Source organism: Acromyrmex echinatior, chromosome 7 (assembly GCF_024713525.1).
Source record: "Acromyrmex echinatior isolate Ae372 chromosome 7, ASM2471352v2, whole genome shotgun sequence".
NCBI classification, from domain to species: domain Eukaryota; kingdom Metazoa; phylum Arthropoda; class Insecta; order Hymenoptera; family Formicidae; genus Acromyrmex; species Acromyrmex echinatior.
In genome coordinates, this window is record NC_141858.1 from 6,525,181 (window position 1) to 6,544,891 (window position 19,711).

Genomic DNA, 19,711 nt, shown 5'->3' on the forward strand with positions numbered 1-19,711 from the left:
TATATATATATACACATATATATACACATACATACATATACATACATATATATATATATATGTATATGTTATTTTATATATATGCATCAATAATTTACTAAATAAAATGTATGTAAAAGACAGAACAGTATAATTAAAATAATTATCTTCATTTGTATTCATATGTAAATAATATGGTATGTTTCTTGTTTAAGAAGAAATTATTTCAACAAAATTGAAATAAGTAATATCATATTTATTTTATTATTTTTCCTCTCAAAAGAAAAAACTTTGACCAGGGCACGTTTTGATTGATATGGGCCTGAGTAGGTCGATAATTCAGATCATTTCTATGGTTCAGCGACGCACTTTTCATGACAGCGCCGCTGTCGGAATATCGCGGAACTAAAATACTGCTCAGTTTCATGGCTTCACGTCAATTTCACTCGTAATATACAAACGAAATTTTTGGATGCACCTTTCTCTTAAACTAAAACTCCTACCGCGTTTCTAAAAGCATGGGATTGTTCGTTTAGGTTTTCTACAATACGCTAGCTACTTTTCATGAACGTGCAAGATCTGAAACTCTTATATGCAACACATATTGTGATGTGTTGACTACAGAAGCCGATAACAAAACTGTAAGTCTTTAATTTTTTTTCGTTTTTCGTATTCAAATATAGCTGGCGCTTTGCGTTGTTGTCGATACTTTAATTGTGGAGAAGGATTTTTCAGTCCATAAACACAGTTATGAGAAAGGTGCTTTTAAAATTTAATGATAAAACAGGACACTCCAGCATCCCCTTAAGATTGATACATTTTTGCATACGCTCGAATCAATTTTCAAAGCATTTTTTCCATTCTGAGGCTGTAGCCTTAGAAATCAGTGTATGAAAACATTTTTTAACAACTGCTTCAGGCGACTCAAATCGCTCACCACGCATCTTCTTTTTAATGTTTGGGAATAAAAAGAAGTCATTAGGTGATAAATCATGAATACGGACAATGAGTCATCAATTTGACATTTTTACTGGATAAAAAAATCAACGGTTTGACGTGCTGTGTGACAGCGTTGTCATGATAAAGGATAATGCGATGATTTCGGTTTGTTCTACGCAATTCATTTATGACTTCTGGCAAACAAATTGTTGTATACCAATATTTACAGTCCTTTGATCCTCTAAAGCCACGGTTGCCACATGTCTAATATAACTGAAGAAACAAGCAATCATTTGTTTAGCAGCGCTTCGTAAATGAACAACTTTTGTTGGTTTCGGTTCATTTTGAAATGCCCAAACAGTGGATTGTTGTTTACTTTCGGGCTCATACGAATAGATCCATGTTTCGTCCCCAGTAACGATGTTGTAGACCAAATTTGACCGATCTCAATTGAATTTCTTGAGCATTTCTTTGCTCTATTTAACACGAGTCTGTTGACGAGCTTCGGTCAAATTGCGTGGGATCCAACAACTGCAAAGTTTCCATACGTTCAAATGATCATGCAAAATTGTATGTATTGCTTTCATGTCGATGCCTAAGGATGCCTAAATCTCGCAGTATGTCATATGCCGGTCTCGCTCAATCATTTCACGCATAGCATCAACATTAGTGGCAACAACAGACGTGGATGGACGACCTTCACGAAATTCGTCACAAAGAAAGGTACGTCCACGCTGGAATTCGGCAAACCAATTATAAACAGTCCTATTGATGGTGCTTCATTTCCAAAAGCCAAATGAAGTCGATCGATGCATTGTTTCAGAGTTAGATTACATTTGTAATCGTAAAAAATTATTGCCCAAAAATTTTCACGCGAAATTTCCATTTTCTCACAAAATAACTTCTTTTAAAATACTATATAAACAAAATTAGTTGGCTTGGTACAAACTATCAACTGAATTATAGGTTAAAAACGTCTAATTTTACGAATATGATAGTAGCAAAAAGTAGATAGTAGCATTGGCGCCACTGGAAGTATTAGATTGCAGAAACTTTTCCAGCAGCCGTAGTACGCGAAGTCGAACCCGTAACTCGCGATGCAACTGTTGCGAAAATTCTCGAATATATCGACCAACAAGACATCTGTTTTTAGATACAGATCGCTATATTCGCCGAGCGTTTAAATGAAGAATGGCTGCCACACATTGACGGCGTGCGCGTAATCGCTCTCAGATATCGTGTCACCCGTTAAAGAATTATAAAAGGAATTATGGTATAAGGCGATGGTAATTCGGTTTCCTCCAACTTTTTGACGCATTCAATGTATTCGTACGGAAATATATCTTTTCGCGTGAACAGATCGAATCCTCCGCGCTGAGATTAAGAAATTCTAACCATGTAATTTTCAATTTATCTTTATCGAGATACGACGCCAATTTTTCTAAACTTGATGCGAGAAATTCATAAGAATTTATAAAACGTAATTTTATACAAGTTTTCTTCTGCTCATTTTTAGTACTGTCAACATGTTTTGTAAAGGAAATATATTTTTCTTTAGTTATAGCAAGTATGTCTACACATACATCCTTCATACGCGGTGGCTATTTCTTTGATGATAAAATGCGAGTCGTATCCCGATAAATTATGGAAAACTAGGGGTATGCAGTGTGAATCTTTGTAATTCAAGTTACAATTCGAATACGCGAGGCCTCTAAATTGGCCGGTCAAGTAATGATCGCGTATCCGTGTATCGTTAGGTGCGAACGATTTTTTTCGCACATATGGCAGTACGTGCTGTCAAATTTTTGTCAATCGTCTCGTGAAATCTGCCATGGGAACATTAGATAAGATAGTATTTATTTTATGCGTTAGATTTCGGAGTTCCTTGACAATCCACGCAATGCAATCGTTACCGTGATGAAAATATTTCGACAGTGAATCGTCATACAAACAATACGCGTAGTACCCGATGCTAAATATCTTGTGTTGCTGATACATTACATAGACTTATTTGGATCTCTCTCCATCTTTTCCAATGCGTACTCCAAGTCAGCGTAGACCACGAACGGGACACTCCTTCCTGCAGTGATTGCTGAAGTTCAACCACTTGTTATTCTCACTCGCGCATTCAATTTTCCACAATCCTCAATGTGGATCTCCAGCTTTGAGCTAGATCCAAAATAATGCAGGCATCTGGAAAAATACATAAAAATTATTATTATTTATACAAAAAAAATGTTGCTGAAAATATTTATAATCTTTTTTTCATTATTACATGTATATACATACTTATCACATATTTCTTGCTCTTTTTTTTTGCTAAGTTGCGAGCTCATGAGGCAGGACAGATCTTTAATCAAAAGCAAAATGCCCCGCGTTATCGTTCTGCAAATCCTGCATGTATAGCAAATTAATATGCTTGTCCCTCTTTCGGTTGATGAGTCGTAATGGAAGAATTTCCTTCTCGATGCAGTACATGTTGATTGAGATGTTAAGATTTTCGAATTTTATTATTTAGTTCAGCGTCATCAGAAATTAAATGCCTTGAAAATTCAACACAGTGTTGTATAATGCGAATATGAGTATTCCCGATTTGTGTGACTTCTAGCCGGATGTAAAGCGGCTACTGACCATACGAAGCACGCGTTGCCTATGGATTGCACGTTGATTACTGCTTTCTTTATCTTAATCTCTTGCGGTAACTTGATATAGTATCCCGCGTGTAACAGATTATACTTGTTTACGTTTACGGTTAAATTCAGGATACGTAACAGCGTCCATTCGCTATTGCGCTCCTGAAATTCCTCCAGCGATATCAGGATACGTTCGATGACGCGCGACGCGTACCACTCTTCTAAATTAGAAGAATGGAATGGAAGAGTTCATAATTTCTCGTACTGATACTTTTATTCGCGCATTTATTATCCGCTATGAATTCGCCATTAAAAGCATGTTTATCTTAATATTATCATGTCTCTGCATCACACTCTGCACATGTTCCAGCACTATTCCTCTCGCATCTGCAAGGAACGAGGCTCGATGTGCCTAGAGTTTATCACTGCACCGGTATATGGTCAGTATACGGCTTTCAAACGCTGTTTCGATTTCACGCCATCGAAGTCCCGCGCTGTACCCGGCATCTACTTACACGAAATGTCCACGCATCGAATCCTTTAAATTTTCGAGTCGCGTGAGTAATCAACGATTATTTGATCTCATTCGATAATCGTGGACTTTTAACACGACTCTGTTTCTCCAGCGATTCGATGAAATTATCACAACGTTATTTCCACGCGATGTACTCTTCTCGCGTATTTAATTGAGCGGCTCGTGCTACCAAATCGTGCTCTGTTTGATCCATATTGTTACTCTGAACTGTCGCTTGATTGCTGACAAAATGTGTCCTCAAAAAAGAAAAAATTCGTTTTATATTTTATGGAGATGAATCATTTCTTTAGTATGCTGCATGTTTTAACGTGTTCTTTTCCGAAAGAGCGATTTTATTGCGATCGTAAAGATAAGTCTAATAAGATAATAATATTTTTGAAAAGAAAGCATGGGAAATAGACAGACTTTATTGTTGTTGTCGACGTCGATCCCATAGATAAAAAAGGTTCGATATGGTCAAAGTGCATTCTTATGACATGTGTCATTGCATAGTTTGACGTAGGATTAAAAATAAAAAAAAGATCCCTTCCCTTTTTGGGACATGTAAAAAAAAGTGGAAGGGAACACTGTTTAAAAGAAGAGTCCAGCTAACATTATCGCATCAGTCTCAAAGGAAATCGAAGTAGCTAAGCTTTATATATAGTAAAAGCTTTTAAAAATATACAGCGAAAAGATGAACTACTATGTTTGTCAATTCAAACGGAAGGTGAAACATGCGAGGGACAGTAAATTTGTGTTCAATTATATAAAATTTTGTTTATACGCTTTTGGTATATGTTATACATTTTTTCTACTTACCTGTATTCTTCTTTCTTTAATAGCACATTTTCTTATACATCTTCGACATCTTGTCATACACCTTATATTTTGAGAAAGAGATTCGCATTGACATCTACAGCTTATAAATATCTGGACATTGGAATCAGCGTGGGACTTATGCCCTATGTAAAAATTGTGATTGGTGATAATCGAGGCAATCGCATAATCTTGTCTCATACGACATGGAACGCGTTCATTGAGGGACGTGCAAATGTTGAGCGATTAGTACAGTTAACTGTTTTCTCCTCTCTAACGATTCAAGATTTAATTGTGGAACTCGTTAAAATTAGTAATGAATATAATGTAAAAATATCATTGCATGCTTGCACATGAAACCAAAAACCATTCTTTTCATATTTGAATTCGAACATTGTGTCGAACATGTATACTTTGAACTGTGTCAGTATACTCACGAAGTTAGTAGAAATTTAAATATTTTATAACTTTTTTACACCAGAATTGTATTACTAATCAATGCGATGTTGCAAATACTTTGCACAAAATTTATGATAAAAATTCTATTATATAATAAGAATTAATAGTTTACGTTAGATAATATTGTATATGCATTACATGAAAAACAAATGTATGTATTAAACATATTATTCAGTCTTCAAAATGATTCCTACTACTCCTTTCTATTATCTTTTTCTCAATTCCAAGTTAGTGTTACGTCTAATGTTGTTGTTGAGATATTTCTCCGTTTTTGAATCAATGTATTTAAACAATTTACTCGGGGATCGGAGATTAAGTTGTGCGGTTAAGGATGCGGTTCACTGGGAAGTACTGGATAATTTAAAGGAAGGGTAATCTTGAATCCGGTGCCAAAAAGATCGCGAAGTTTATAGGCGAATCTATGGTGGATCGAGCTTTGGAATGGTTTTGTAATTAGGAAACGTGAGGTTGATCTCCAATTTACTTAGAGTGTAGACAGATTTGCGGGGTGAGTCTACCGGTTTGTCTTGGTCTAGCAATTGCGCAAGTTTTTGGAAATAGGGGAAAGGATCTTGATTTGAAATAAGGACCGATTTAACTTGGAACTTCAATCTCTTTTCTCTTTGTCTTCGTCCGCCTTTGGAAGGCATGGAGGTAATGCAAAAAAAAAAAGAATTATAATGTTCCGGAGAACCGTCGTAAATGGGGGCCACGCTATTGGCAGCGACAGTCGCAACAACCTCTCAGATATTCAAATATGTATATGTACTTGTATGTAACCGATTAGAGATTTAGATGTTCCGTCGATAGATTCGATTCAATATTATCGTTTATTAAAAAGATAAATGCTATATAGGTAAAACAATGTGAAAGTGAGGTTCTGATGAGCGCGAGGATAGTTCTCACCTTGATAGTATAACTGTAACTGTAACTGTGATAGTATAACTGTAACTGACTGACTGGCTGGGTGACTGATGAATTGACCGAAAAAGGAAAAGAAGAGCAGTGAGATTCTGTCTTTGACAGCTCCTTTTATATTCTGAAAATGAGTGTGGGAGTGTCCTTTCAGAACCAATCGACACTTCTCAAAATTTGGTAGAACCTATATTCGCGCTTTCCTTGAGATAAGGCAGCAAGGCTCCGCGTAAGTCCTACTCCCCCCTCTACAAGTTTATTCTTAATAAGTAATAGTTGAATTTTAACCATTTGTTGTAATAAAAATTCGGTTTTCCTTAATATCTTTTATGCGAGGCGAATTCACTACATTCATATGTTTAAAATTAATTTAACTTTATTAGAAAAAGAAAAAGAGAAAAAAAAGATATTCGTTCTCGCATTCAGGAAGATTTCTATTTTACTGCTAATCGTTGAACTTAATTACTTAATCATTAAACGCTAATATAATATACATTATTATTAATGTTAATGTACGCTTTTATATTTGTTATTTTATAGGTTTCTTTGAGAAAGATCGTGTAATATTCTTAGACATTCTTTCTAGAATAATCTGTAGATAATTTTTATGACGCATAAAAGTACATAACGTGATCTATCTGTTAGTTTGAATGTTTAAATAAAGAAACTGAATATACCTTCTTATAAAAGATAAATGGAATTTCCGGTTTAAAATAGAAGAAATAAAGATAAAATAGGGAAATCTAGTGATAAGATAAAAGTAAAGTATAAATTGTATATCTATGAAGAATATCTATAAAGAATAAAAGGATTTTATCGGTATGTAACATATGTAATGAACTGATAGAATCATTTATGTATATTATTATGAACTCTGTGAAGATATTTAGATCATTAAATTATAAAATTTTTACTACACTTCAATTTTATTTATTTTTAATTGATTCAATTATGAACAGCATATTCTATTTAGAATTAAAGTGAAATATACTTATTTTATTATATATACTTATATGTATGTATACTTTTATATATATATATATATATATATATATATATATATATATACAAGGTGCGTCCCAAAATTTTCCCAACTTTTTCAATAGGGATAGGTCGGGTGGCGCCATCCGTGTGTTCGATTGCGCGTTTGAAAGGTACATCCCTAGCTGACTTCCAGTAAAAATTTCATGACATTTGGTTCAGTGGAAACGAAGTTATGGCGTCTCAAGTGTCAGTATGTTGTATACATCGGTACGAGAATGAACTTCGAACAAAGAGCCAATATTAAGTTTTGTTTTAAACTTGGTAAAACATTTACCGAAACCCATAATTTGATGAAACAAGTTTATGGTGATAATTGTGTAGCCCGTGCCAGTGTTTATGAGTGGTATACGCGATTCAAGAACGGTCGTGAGGACATAAATGACGACGCACATACAGGTCGCCCAAAATCGACAATTAACGAAAATTCCATCGAAGTTTTTATGATTCCAAGGGTATTGTGCACAAAGAATTCGTTCCAGCAGGCCAAACAGTTAATGCTGTATTCTATGTAAGCGTTTTGAAGCGTTTGGTGCACCGCATTCGTCGTATTCGGCCAGAATATCGCGAAGGAGGAAGTTGGCGCTTGTTACACGATAATGCGCCATCTCACCGTTCGACACTTGTCACTGATTTTTTGACTAAAAATCACATTTTAACAATCAACCATTCCCCGTATTCGCCTGATATGGCACCTTGTGACTTCTACCTATTCGGCAAAATGCATTTGTCCATGAAAGGAAAGCGGTATGTGGACGTAGAAGACATCCAAAGGGCTTGTACCACTATTCTGAAGGACGTGCCTTTGAACGACATAAAACACTCATTTGAAATGCTTTTAGATCGTGCCAAACGTTGTATTGAGTCCGACGGGGACTACTTTGAATAAACAATTTGAATTTGAAAAAAAAAGTAAACCGTTGTTGTTTTATTTCAAAAGTTCAGAAAATTTTGGGACGCACCTTGTATATATATATATTAGGTGTTGGAATTAATTCGTAGCGTTTTACAAGTAATGGGAAGTACTTTCATTAATGTATTTTTTAATGCTCATGTGAAATAAATAACATTCTTTCATTAAAAAACGCTACGAATTAATTCCAACACCTAATATATATATATCATATATATCTTTATATATGTATTCTCAGCTTTGGGTCAATCTTTGGTCATTAATGCTACTAAAATAAATAGGTATATGTATATGGTACAATGAATATATTTATATTTAACATTAAGTGAAATATACTTATGGTCTGTCCATCCTTCACTCAATTATAAAATAATAATTATAATACGAGGGGATCCAGAAAATAAGTTCCGTTTGTATTATACGTTTAGTAAGGTCGATGTATGAGCGAGCTGGCAACACAGCATTGAAGAGGGGAAGCTACCGAATAGAATGAGCGGTGTTCGGCGTCAGTAGCTCGTGAAACACGGTCAGGAGAGGTTATCAAAATGGAGTCCTCCACTTCGCGTCCCGCCACCTCCATTCCGATTCCTTCTCGAGTTGTTTTGCGCGGCATCATTCAGTTTCTTTTTGCTCAAGATTTTAAATCGGTTGATATTCACAAACAGCTTGTTTCTGTATATGGAGAGAGTGTGATGAGTGAATCTATGGTGCGGAGATGGGTCCGAGAATTTCTTCACGACAATGCTCGGCCGCACGTCGCTGCTTCAACAACTGCACTTTTGAATCAGTTTAGTTGGGATGTTTTGACCCACCCACCGTATAGCCCGGATCTAGCACCATCGGACTACCATCTTTTTACGAAACTGAAGGAGTCCTTGGCCGGAAAACGCTTCCAAAGCGACGAGGAAGTTCAGACAGCTGTAACTAACTGGACTAAAGAACTGGCGGGAAGTTTCAATGCAGAAGGGATTTCGAAGCTTGTTTCCAGATATACAAAATGTATTGAGATTGACGGGAATTATGTAGAAAAAGACTAGAAGTTGTTAAGTATTATCCATGTAAATTTTAGATTTTTTCAATAAAAACTTTATTTGTAAAAAAAAACGGAACTTATTTTCTGGATACCCCTCGTAATATTTAATTACTTAACCCCACATGTACTTAATCCCACACCGACACACATTCTATCAAACAAGTGATCTCTGCGATAACAGCCGCTCACGAAGTAAGCGCAGAGAACCAATCAGCATCACCAAAAACCGACAACAATAAGCTTCGACGGATCTAGCAATCGATTTAACATCTCCTTTTTTAGATAGGACTAGCACACGATAGAAGCGCGCACTACGCGCGTGCCATTCATTCATGTATTTTTTACTACTATTAACTTTTATTATACACATATATATATTATATATACATATATATATACATATATATATATATATTAGGTGTTGGAATTAATTCGTAGCGTTTTTTAATGAAAGAATGTTATTTATTTCACATGAGCATTAAAAAATACATTAATGAAAGTACTTCCCATCACTTGTAAAACGCTACGAATTAATTCCAACACCTAATACTATATATACAATACATATATTAGGTGTTGGAATTAATTCGTAGCGTTTTACAAGAGATGGGAAGTACTTTCATTAATGTATTTTTTAATGCTCATGTGAAATAAATAACATTCTTTTATTAAAAACGCTACGAATTAATTCCAACACCTAATATATAGTATGTAGCAGTTTGTATATTTAAACGTATGAATATCAAACGCATAGTTGATACATATATAACAGAATGCAGAATGTAATAATAAGATGGCGTAGTAGCGATACCATAGTAGCATCACATAATCATAAACGGATAGTTTTGAGCAAATGTCTGTGTACGTGATTATTATAATCGATTGTATCTAAGAATAACAAATTTATCAATATTAAAGTAGTATTATATTAGACCGCGATGTGAACACACAACAATCAAGAAATATATTTCAGTCAAGTTTGAATTTTTAGCGCTAATCGAAACAATTTGTGGAACAAATTTAGATTAAATAGTGACAAATAATTTAAATTAAATAATAAGTTTTCTGATGGAAAAAAAATGTTAACAAAAAAATACAGAAAAACTACATAGATTGACAAAATATTAAAAATTCTTAATTTTTTCTGGATATTTGTAATAAGATGTAGAGTGAGGTTTGTTTGTCTTAGAAATTCTTAGTTTTTATAGATATTCATAGAGAAACATATAATGTCTTGATTAATTTCACTTTTTGAATATTAAAATTTTAGAGCCAAAAGTATCAGTTGGCATTAAAATTTTTTTTAATTCAAAAATAGAATTACTTACTTTGGCCTGTAAATTGCTTATATATAACACATGTACATAATACATTTTGAACGTGTATTTACAATTAACTGTATTTACATATTAGGAATACGTATCAAATACATAATTTATGTATTTAATATGGAAAGAATATATATTATCACATGTATTTGGTATGTAAATTATGTATCTATAGGCGGATATTTATCGATATTAAACATGTATTTGGTATATGATTCATACGTATTACTATGTATCTGCTATATAGCAACATTTCAAATTTCATGTAGCTGCTACGTATTCAAAATCTAAAATCTAAAATCCTGTTGTGCGGGTATTATAATTGTCAAGACGAGATTAATGACCTGCTATACTATGACCTTGAGATGACATTAACGTCAGACGTGTGGAATCAACAAACGATAATGTTTTCGTGAAAAATTATTTTCTATTAAACTTCACATGTTTTTTATTATATTTTTTAGTAGAAAAAGTATCTGTAGACAAATTGAAGAACCGACACGACGTAGTCATTTCTGAATTCATGCTATTCCCGAATGTAGTTCACAATTTATTACACACGTATATGTATGTAGTAGAGGAAAGCCCCCTATTATGAGATAGACGCCTAAGATAAAAATATTAGGTTTGTTATTTTAAAAATATTAAAAATATTAAAAATATTAGTTCTTATGATTATTAACCATATTTAAGTTATTAGGTGTTGGAATTAATTCGTAGCGTTTTACAAGTGATGGGAAGTATTTTCATTAATGTATTTTTTAATGCTCATGTGAAATAAATAACATTCTTTCATTAAAAAACGCTACGAATTAATTCCAACACCTAATAATTCAGTATAAAGAATAAAAAGTAGTATTAAAAAGAATAATAAACAATATATTCCAGAATACAGATTTTTGTTTTATGAAAAATATCTTTATTGTAACTGCGCTCTCAAGTATGAAAACCAACAAACGGTAAAATTTCAACTGTAAATGAACGAGTCAAAGATTTAGATTTTAGATTTTTTTCAAGTTGTTACAATGAGCAGTGTGTGATATGGAATATAGTGAACAAAAAAATTTCGTTCAACAAAAAGCTTTTTTTCATTCTTTTAATAGCGAAAAGATAATAAAGAATGATATCGTTTCCACATCACCTTGCGGTAGATAGCACTACGCGCCTTTTTTTATAGTGATTTCCTCATTCACTTCTCATAATATTTAGTGAATGATATATTTCGAAGTCCACTAATAATAGGATCGCGAATAGTTCTTTCTAGATCTTTCCTAGCTTTCCTCCTTATTGAGAAAAGTACAGAAAATAAAGATTCGAATAAATTTTCGAATCATAAAATAAATAAATCTAGATAACTATTCTCTTTTTCAAGAGAAGCAAAATATTTTAAATCTCTGAATAATGTCCCTCATGGGACATACATTGAATTAGGAGACACGTAGTGCTCTTAAAGTAGAGCATTAAGACTAGCGCAGCGAAATAAAATATATTATATTATATATTACGTACGTATATATACGTATATTCAATATTGCGTATCTAATTTTTTATGGAGCGCTGAATCTCTTATGGCAAACGTTCTCTCTCTCGCATCTGCGTCGTCTCTCAGCCTTCTCGCATTGCTATTGTATGCTACCAATTTACTACTTGTCTACTACTATTGTATTCAGTCTTGTATTCAATTTTCAATTAATGTATCTTAAATTTATGCTATGTCATATTATGTTTTTCTTATTCTGTAATCCAACTTTCGTACTATATTGTAAATTTATGTTTCATGATCGCTTTGGCGCTTTTTACACTATAATTCTTTACTTTCATTTTCTGGTAGGAGTTAAAGCAACAGACTTTGCTTGTGTCCCATTTTGTGCACCTGTACACTTAATTTTTTCTTGTTTAACTCTGTAATCGTCATGTTTTTTTTGTTATTTTGTAAATAATGCACAAATAAATTAAATTAAAAATTAAATTAAATACGTACATATGCATGAATTTGTTTAACATTACCAAAAATTAAATAATTGATACTAATAACAATTGAGCAATCCATTACAAACGTCTGGACTTTTATTGGGACCACTTTCAATACAAATACAGATAAATTGATGTTACAAACTATAAGATATGAATCCGGCAATGATGTGTGTCATTTTGTTTATTTGATCCCTGTAATTGCTTTTTTCACGTGGATCTTTGAAATCTTTCTGATTGTTACAATACGCGTTGCATATAATACAAAATTGTTATTATTTGGTACATGTCTATGTACATGAAGCCGTCAACTGTGTTTTTTATGTTTGAACTGAAAAATTGCGTGGAGCACGTATTCTTTAAACTGTGTCAATATGTAAATGGTATGAGTGAAGAAATTAAATAATTTTTACATCAAAAGTTGTATTATCAGTAAATTCAGTGTTATAAGTTCTTTTCACAAAATTTATGATAAAGCTTCTATTATAAAATGTGAATAGTTTGCTTTAAATTGAAAGCTAACAACTGGTAAGTGAACATTGTTTTTCAAGGAGAAACACAATTATAGTATGAAAACATAATATAACATTTATTATATTATCTTATATAATATAACATAACATTTTATAATATTATTAATATTATTATAATTCTAGCCAGGACTGTGCGTTCAAGATTGGAAAGGACTTTATTGCATGGTTTATAGAATTGTCTAGTGTACTTATATAAATTCATACTGAAACATTTAGGTAATAAGATCAATTTTGGTTGATTATAAGATTTCATCTATTTAATTTATAGAACTAAAATTTATTTATCTAATTATAGAAATTTTTTTATACGATTTATAACATATATAATACATATATTATTTCTTAGCAAAGTTTATTTATAAAATTAATAAATAGTAATAAGGCTCTGTACGTATAAAACAATGTAGTACACAAGAAGAGCAAAGAGCCAGTAATGTATAAAAAAAAAATTAAATTAGCTTTAATTTAAATTAGCATTAAAAATTCATATAAACAATTACAATTAACACAAAACGCTTCGACTCCAATCGAGTCATTTTCAATATAGTCTTAATATATTAATATCGTTCTAAACCAAAAATATATACATAGTATTACAATACTATTATAATTTTTATCATATTTGTCATTCCGTATAGTATGCTGCGAGTCATTTTTATCAAAAATCAAAGTAATTATAAGAAAAGTCTTGTCAATGATATCAGTAAATGTGTTAAGAATCCATTAATAAAAAGAGAGAAAAAAATGCAGGTAGATTGTAGTTCATTTCGTGGTATAATATATTAGTTTTTTTATTCTATAAATTATTTTAAGCAATTTGCAAAGATAACGAACATCTAACTTTCATGATGTCAGATAACGAAAACGTTTAGAAATTTTAGAAAGAATTGTTAGAAAGTTTACGATTAATCACAATAATGAGACAGAACCATATTGCAATTTAATCAATCCTATTATAACAATAATTGTCGTTATTAAACAATAATTTGATATTGTAGCAGTGAACATAGACCATGAAACATTCAAAAAAATATAGTATTTATTTTTATCTAGGGATCAGTTGATCAACAATTGTTGGCGATCTTGCTGTGTGCAAGATGAATTTGTGGTGGCATGGCCATGCGATCACCGTTCCAAGCGTTCCCGCGGTATGATTGCTTCGAGGGTACTTGGTCGAGAAAAATGAGATTTTCCCTGCTTTCCAAACTTTATTTAAACAGACCTCAAATGTGGGCGAACGTGTTTCACAGTAGATGCGCAAAGGATCTCGGTGCGGTAGCGCGATAAAAAACTATTCAGTGCGAGGCGAGACACGTGCTGTCGACGAGACAATCAGAGCGGCCATTATGATCTGAATGTACCGGATCGACGCATGCGTCGCTTAACAATCGACATCTCGTGGATCGATCGTTTATCGGGCGATGTGACTAGACGCCATAAGCGATAAGGGTACCGAATAACAATGTTGGTCTTTTATTACCTTTAAAAAGGTATCATAAAGTTTTTAACATTAAAAATATGTGAGGAAGGAATTCTTTGTAATTAGGATAACTTAGATACCGGTAGTGTACGTCTCTATACAACATATTATTCGTTATAATATTACTCTGAAAAACTAACACTAATACACAATGCGACAAATATGTTCCCAGACACGAACCACATCTCAGCAATCAGTGGCGACATCTGTGCGTTCAAACATGCATTTTAAAGATTGAACATTTTGCTATCATCTGTCAGTTTCATTCATTTTGGTTAACATATAACGAAGATATGACAGTTCATGTTAAACAAGATTTTGGTCGAGATAGAAATTTTAATATGGAACAAAGAACAGTGATTAAATTTAACGCAAAACTTGGTAAAAGTGCGTCAGAAACATTCCGATCGATGCAACAAGTTTACGGCAGTCAATGTTTAGGTCGTACAGCTGTTTTTGAGTGGCATAAGCGTTTTTTGGAAGACAGAGAGACCCTTGAAGATGATAAAAAATCAGGACGACCAATTTTGGTTCGAACACCCGAAATGATCGAAAAAATACGTGATTTTGTTGCAAACGATCGCAATGCATCACTAAAAATGATGGAGGAGGCTTTAAATATCAGTAGAGAAACGATTCGAACCATATTACATGAAGATTTGGGTAAAACGAAGGTTTGTGCGAAGTTTGTTCCACACACATTAAGAAGCTATCAAAAATCAGCGAGAATCAATTATTCCAGAGACATCGTTGCAGCCGCAGAAAATAATCCAAACTTCCTAAAATCAATTGTTCGGATGATGAAACATGGTGCTTTCAATATGATTCAGAAACTAAGCGTCAAAGTGCGGAATGGAAGTCAAAAAATTCACCACAAGCAAAAAAAGTACGAAAAGTTCCATCAAAAATCAAGACAATGCTCATCACATTCTTTGATAGCAAAGATATTATCCACAAAAAGTTTGTTCCAACTGAAAACAATTACTGGTGCATATTATCTCGAAGTTTTAAAGCGATTGATGGGCAGAATTCATCGTATTCGCCCCGAATATCGTGATCCAGAAAATTGGTCTTTGTTGCATGATAATGCACCGAGTCACTCTTCATTGATTGTCTGTCAATGTTTGGCTCGAAATCGTGTCTCTGTGTTAAACCATCCACCGTATTCACCTGATTCGGTCCCCTGCGACTTCTCATTATTCCCAAAATTGAAATTGAAATTGAAAGGACGCTTTTTTGATGACATTCCGATCAGCTTCTACACAGGCACTAGAGGCAATTCCGCAAACTGAGCTAGAACATGCATTTGAATCACTATTGGATCGCTGTAACAAGTGTATTGAAGCCAGGGGAGAATATTTTGAATAATAAAACCAAAAAATATGCATATTGTTGTTTCAATTATGATTTTCAGGCCCTGTCCGGGAACATATTTGTCGCACTGTGTATATAAAGATACGTAAAATTCCATATTGAATACACTGCCTAAATTCATTTTTGAAAAGAGTATAGGAACAGACAGACTTTATTGTTGCTGACGCTGATTCCTTAGATATAAAAAAGATTCGATTTCGTCAAAGTGCATTCTTATATATGTCATTGCATAATTTAATGTAGGCAATTATGACAATTACATATTATTGAAAATTAACTCACATATTTGTAAAGATAAGTAAAATTCCACATTAAATACATTATCCAAAAGAAAAAATAAATAAATAAAAAAATAAAAAAATAAAAGAATAAAAAAATAAATGATATATAAAAATAATGAAATAGAAAAAACGCATGAACGAAAGCAAGCTCTAATACATCAACCGTTCAGTGAATAGTTACCGTCGCAGTCATCGCATCAAAAAGTCTGTGAGGATATTATACTTTAAACGTTAAATAAGAATTGTACGTTTATGTTACTCTGTGTGAAATTAATAAACAATATTGCTCGTCGATGATGCATTTGAATCGCATAAAGAGCTTGAATTTCGAAACATTCTTACTCGCAGTAATATAGTACATGGTGTATCAAGCATAAGACATAACAGATATATAAACATATCAATGTGTTGATATTCGAAGTTTGATGATTACGTAAATTTAAATAATAAAATGTAATTATGTTAATATATTATAATAAAATGTACGTTCTTCCTACATGTCACTGTACGATTCGTGGTGTTACTGATGGAACATATACAGCGAAGCTCATAGAAGTTGTGGAACATATTTACTTTATTACTTTTATTACTTTTATTACTTTAATGTTATAAAATGTAATTATGATATCTATATTAAAATAAGTAAGAGAGAGTAAGTTTATTCTATTTTTAAATAATAAAATTTTGATTATACATTTTATATGTTATATACTTTCTTAAGGTCTATTTACATGTTTTCTACAGCGCATCTTCTTATACATCTTCGAAATCTCGCTACATACCTTATATCTTGATATAAGGAGATATGTATTGACATTGACAGTAGTTCTTAGACATCGAGATTGTCGTGAGACCTACGTCTCATGTAGAAATTGCGATCAGCGACAATCGAGGTAACATGCCTCATGCGTGGAAGGCATCCATCGTAAGAGACGTGCATATTGAGCGATTAATGCAGTCAATTGTCCTATCATTATCATCACCAGTCAAGATCTGAATGTAGAATTTGTTAAAGTATGTGATACGAAAAATGTAAAATTGTCATTGCGTGATACATGCTTGTACATGAAATCAACAACCGTACTTTTCTTATTTGAACTCGAGCAATGTGTCGAACATGCGTACTATAAACTAAGTCAATGTACGCACGGTGTTAATGAAAAATTCAAATATTTTGTATCATTTTTAAAACAAAATTGTATTACTACTAAATGCGATGCTGCAAATACTTTGCATAAAATTTATGATAAAAATTCTATTGTAGAATGCGAACTAGTAGTCTATGAGTTAAATTATATTATATATGCTGCATTAAATATTAGATAAATAAATTTATATTTAAAAATGTACATATTTCTTTGAAAATTTATCTTTTCCCTAATCCCTTCATCATTCCTTCTTCATATCTTCGTGATAATAAATTACTTAATAAGAAAGCGCATCCATGGCTGATCGACTTATATCATTAAAATATTATTAAAATTGTGCTCGTATCATTCTATTGTAAAATCGTATCATAAAAGTCATAAAATGAATACCATATCTTTTTAATAAAATCGCGTGCGAGAGAATATATATCAACAATTTGTGACTACTATGCGCCAAAATTGTATTAACAATAAATGTGATTAATTAAAAGATTACGTGAAGTTTATGATGAAACTTCAATCATGGAATGTGAATTAATAATGTGCGCTTCAGATGAAATTGTAAGCACTGCTTTACATTTAAAGTAGAAAATAAATTAATGTTTTAAAAAAATGTATAATATGACACTTAAATACGTTACTGAATTTTTAAAATTATTTTCTCCTTTTTCCCTGCCTCTATTCGGCAGTTTAGAATTATATATGATAAAAAGGCGTGCAATTTTTCCTGAAATAAGTTAATCAAATTATTAAAATAAAAATTAAATAATAAGAAATTATAATTCTAATTTCTATTTCTTTCTGGGTTTCCTCCACGATCCTAAAATATTTTTTTCGCTCCCTTCTATGACATCATCTGCTTGTCACGTAACTTTGAAATCTGCACATTCCTTACCGCGAGTGGAAAAGAATCTTCTTTCTCTATAGTTATTTAGAATTAATTGATAATATGATAGCTTTCAGTAATACGATAAGTACTTAATCGTGTTCGATAGCTACTTAATAATAGTTTATAATTAAGAACGCTCAACTTTGTATTACATTACATTACTAAAAATATTATTATAATTAGTTGCTAAATTAAAATCATTGTTAAGTCATATCATTAAAAAATCGTTAAACAAATACCATATTTATTTAATAAAATTGTGAGCAAGAAGAAAAGAGAATATAACGAGAAGAAGAGAGAGCGCGAATACTATGATAAGTATAGGACCACGATGAACAGGAGAGAGAGCACGAATACTATGGCGAGTATAGGACTACAACGGGTGAGACATATATGCGCACTATTTAGCAAGCAGCATTTACGTCGCAGCGCATCTCGATCTTTAAATTTCATATCATTATGCTATTTGACAACGTCGCAATGTATCAAAATTACATCCATGATGTAGCCGCGAAATATGTCATATTAATATGTCGAATGTCCTTAAAAAATCTTTTATTATACTAACAAAGCTGTCATATATCGGCGCAATTTTTATCTCTCCCGCTTGTGTTGAACAATTCCTGAAGAAATGTGATAAAGGAAACGAAAGAGCTCGGCAATGTTATTGCATCAATTGTTCAGACGGACCACTATTGCAATGCTTTTCAAGCATGTATGATTTCCATGAGATCTATATAATAAGAACTATGTTCGAGATCGGTAATTCGAAAGAAAAGCAAGAATTCTTTCAGTCGATCGACATTAATTGTCATTGAACGCATGCACAAATTGAGCTCGTGATTTCATCTCAAACATGATTTTAATCCTCGTTGAAATCATCAAATTCGTCGTTCTTTGTTCTTTTTAAAAACAATTCGTTACACGCAAACAAGTTGTCGTTACCGGCAACGGACAATCGAAAGTTCTAGAACGATTCAATTCGCGCACGCGAGCGCCGCGCTCCGACGAATACGTCACGCGCTGTCACCAATCCCACGCACGGATTTTCTGTCGCGCATGACTGTTACGTTGAACGTCGCTAGAAAAGAATCCAAAGCGCCAATCAATTTTGTACACCTAATGCCACGTAATAATTACGATTGTGGCAAATTTTTATTGGATTTTTCCCAAAAGGGAAAGCTCAGATCGAAAGCAATAAATGCCTCGATCTCGCCGTCCTCCTCCTTACTTCCAAAAAAGTTCTTAGAGTTCTTAGAGTCATAGTCGCGCTTCGTAAAATCGCCGTGCTAACCGTTTAGTGAAATCGCTATAACCGAATCTTTCGAGAAGTACCGAGAAAATCGCCGAGATTTTCCATCACCGCGATTCCAAGCTCAATTTGGAAAAGGTGACCGCATTTAATATTCTGTTAATCTGATCTTTAATTAATTATATCTTTTGACTTTGTAACTGAATACATTAA

The 19,711-nt window shown here is 32.8% G+C and overlaps 1 protein-coding gene and 1 pseudogene across 2 annotated transcripts; both read left to right on the forward strand.

Annotated features, from left to right (window-relative positions):
* Window positions 1-204: 204 nt before the first annotated feature.
* LOC147909109 (uncharacterized) lies at window positions 205-6,015 on the forward strand (annotated as a pseudogene). Its single transcript, XR_015545633.1, has 2 exons — window positions 205-1,641; window positions 4,908-6,015. The product of XR_015545633.1 is annotated as an uncharacterized LOC147909109 (transcript).
* Window positions 6,016-11,466: 5,451 nt separating this feature from the next.
* Window positions 11,467-19,166, forward strand: LOC147909110 (protein GVQW3-like). Its single transcript, XM_087407679.1, has 2 exons — window positions 11,467-15,228; window positions 15,297-19,166. The coding sequence occupies exons 1-2, from the start codon at window positions 14,848-14,850 to the stop codon at window positions 15,321-15,323; spliced, it is 408 nt and encodes a 135-aa protein (XP_087263805.1). The 5' UTR covers window positions 11,467-14,847; the 3' UTR covers window positions 15,324-19,166.
* The last annotated feature ends 545 nt before the right edge of the window (window positions 19,167-19,711 follow it).